The following is a 1,097-nucleotide window of genomic DNA, read 5'->3' as shown; positions in this document are numbered from 1 at the left end:
CAGCCAGTTTCACCAATTATACTTGAATGATGGAAGATGACTGGAATGAGTTGTTGACACTTCTGACTCCGGCCATAAAAAAACAGGATACCGTTATGCGTCAAGCTATATCACCGAGGGACAGACTCACTGTGACTCTTCGATATTTAGCAACGGGCAATACCTTTCAAGATTTGAGCTACTCCACTCGCATAGCCGCGAACACAATTTCAAAAGTGATTGACGAAACTTTAAGAGCAATAGTAGAAGTACTCGACTCAAAAGTATGGAATTTCCCATCATCGCTGGAGGAATGGCAGGTTATCGCTCACAAATTCGATACTTTATGGAATTTTCTTCATTGCATCGGTGCGCTGGATGGGAAACACATCAATTTTCGTCCCCCTCGAAGTGACGGATCGATTTACCGTAATTATAAGGGAAAAGACAGCATTGTGCTTCTGGGTCTTGTCGATGCTGAATACAGATTTTTGTTCGTTGACGTCGGAAGAAATGGACGTATGCACGATTCTGCTGTTTTGCGTGAGAGCCCATTATGGACTAAGATCAACGATGGAACGTTGAACTTACCTGCTCCATGTGAAATTCCAGGCTTTTGTTACAAATTACCGTACGTGATTGTCGGTAACGACGCATTTGCCTTGAAACCTAATTTGTTAAAGCCGTATCCGGATAGAAACTTGACGCTTGACAAAAGAATATTCAACTACAGATTGAGCCGTGCTCGCAGAACTGTTGAAAACGCTTTTGGCATACTGGCAAACAGATGGCGCGTTTTACTTTCTACGATATCTCTCTCCGTTCAAAAAGTAGAGAGAATAACTTACGCGTGTGTGCTTTTACATAATTATTTAATCAATAAATCTAACAATGATTCCAGTCAATGGTACGAACCGCATAATTACAGAATCTTAACCCGCGTTGATAGTAATTGTAATGCAGTACAATTATCCAAAGGGCAGAATGCCTCCCTATATCTGAGAAATAACCGAAGCAGTAATAAAGTTCTAAAGATACGAGATAAATTTTGTGAATACTTTAATACTACAGGCATAGTGCCATTTCAATATACCGCTATTGAACGAGGTAACTATTAG

General features: G+C 40.4%; 1 protein-coding gene across 1 annotated transcript; it reads left to right on the top strand.

Annotated features, from left to right (window-relative positions):
- Window positions 1–1,097, top strand: LOC124302831 (protein ALP1-like). The gene has a single exon (XM_046759399.1). The coding sequence runs from the start codon at window positions 27–29 to the stop codon at window positions 1,095–1,097; it is 1,071 nt and encodes a 356-aa protein (XP_046615355.1). The 5' UTR covers window positions 1–26.

Source organism: Neodiprion virginianus, chromosome 4, assembly GCF_021901495.1.
Source record: "Neodiprion virginianus isolate iyNeoVirg1 chromosome 4, iyNeoVirg1.1, whole genome shotgun sequence".
Taxonomy (NCBI): domain Eukaryota; kingdom Metazoa; phylum Arthropoda; class Insecta; order Hymenoptera; family Diprionidae; genus Neodiprion; species Neodiprion virginianus.
This window is presented reverse-complemented; position numbering and strand designations above follow the sequence as displayed.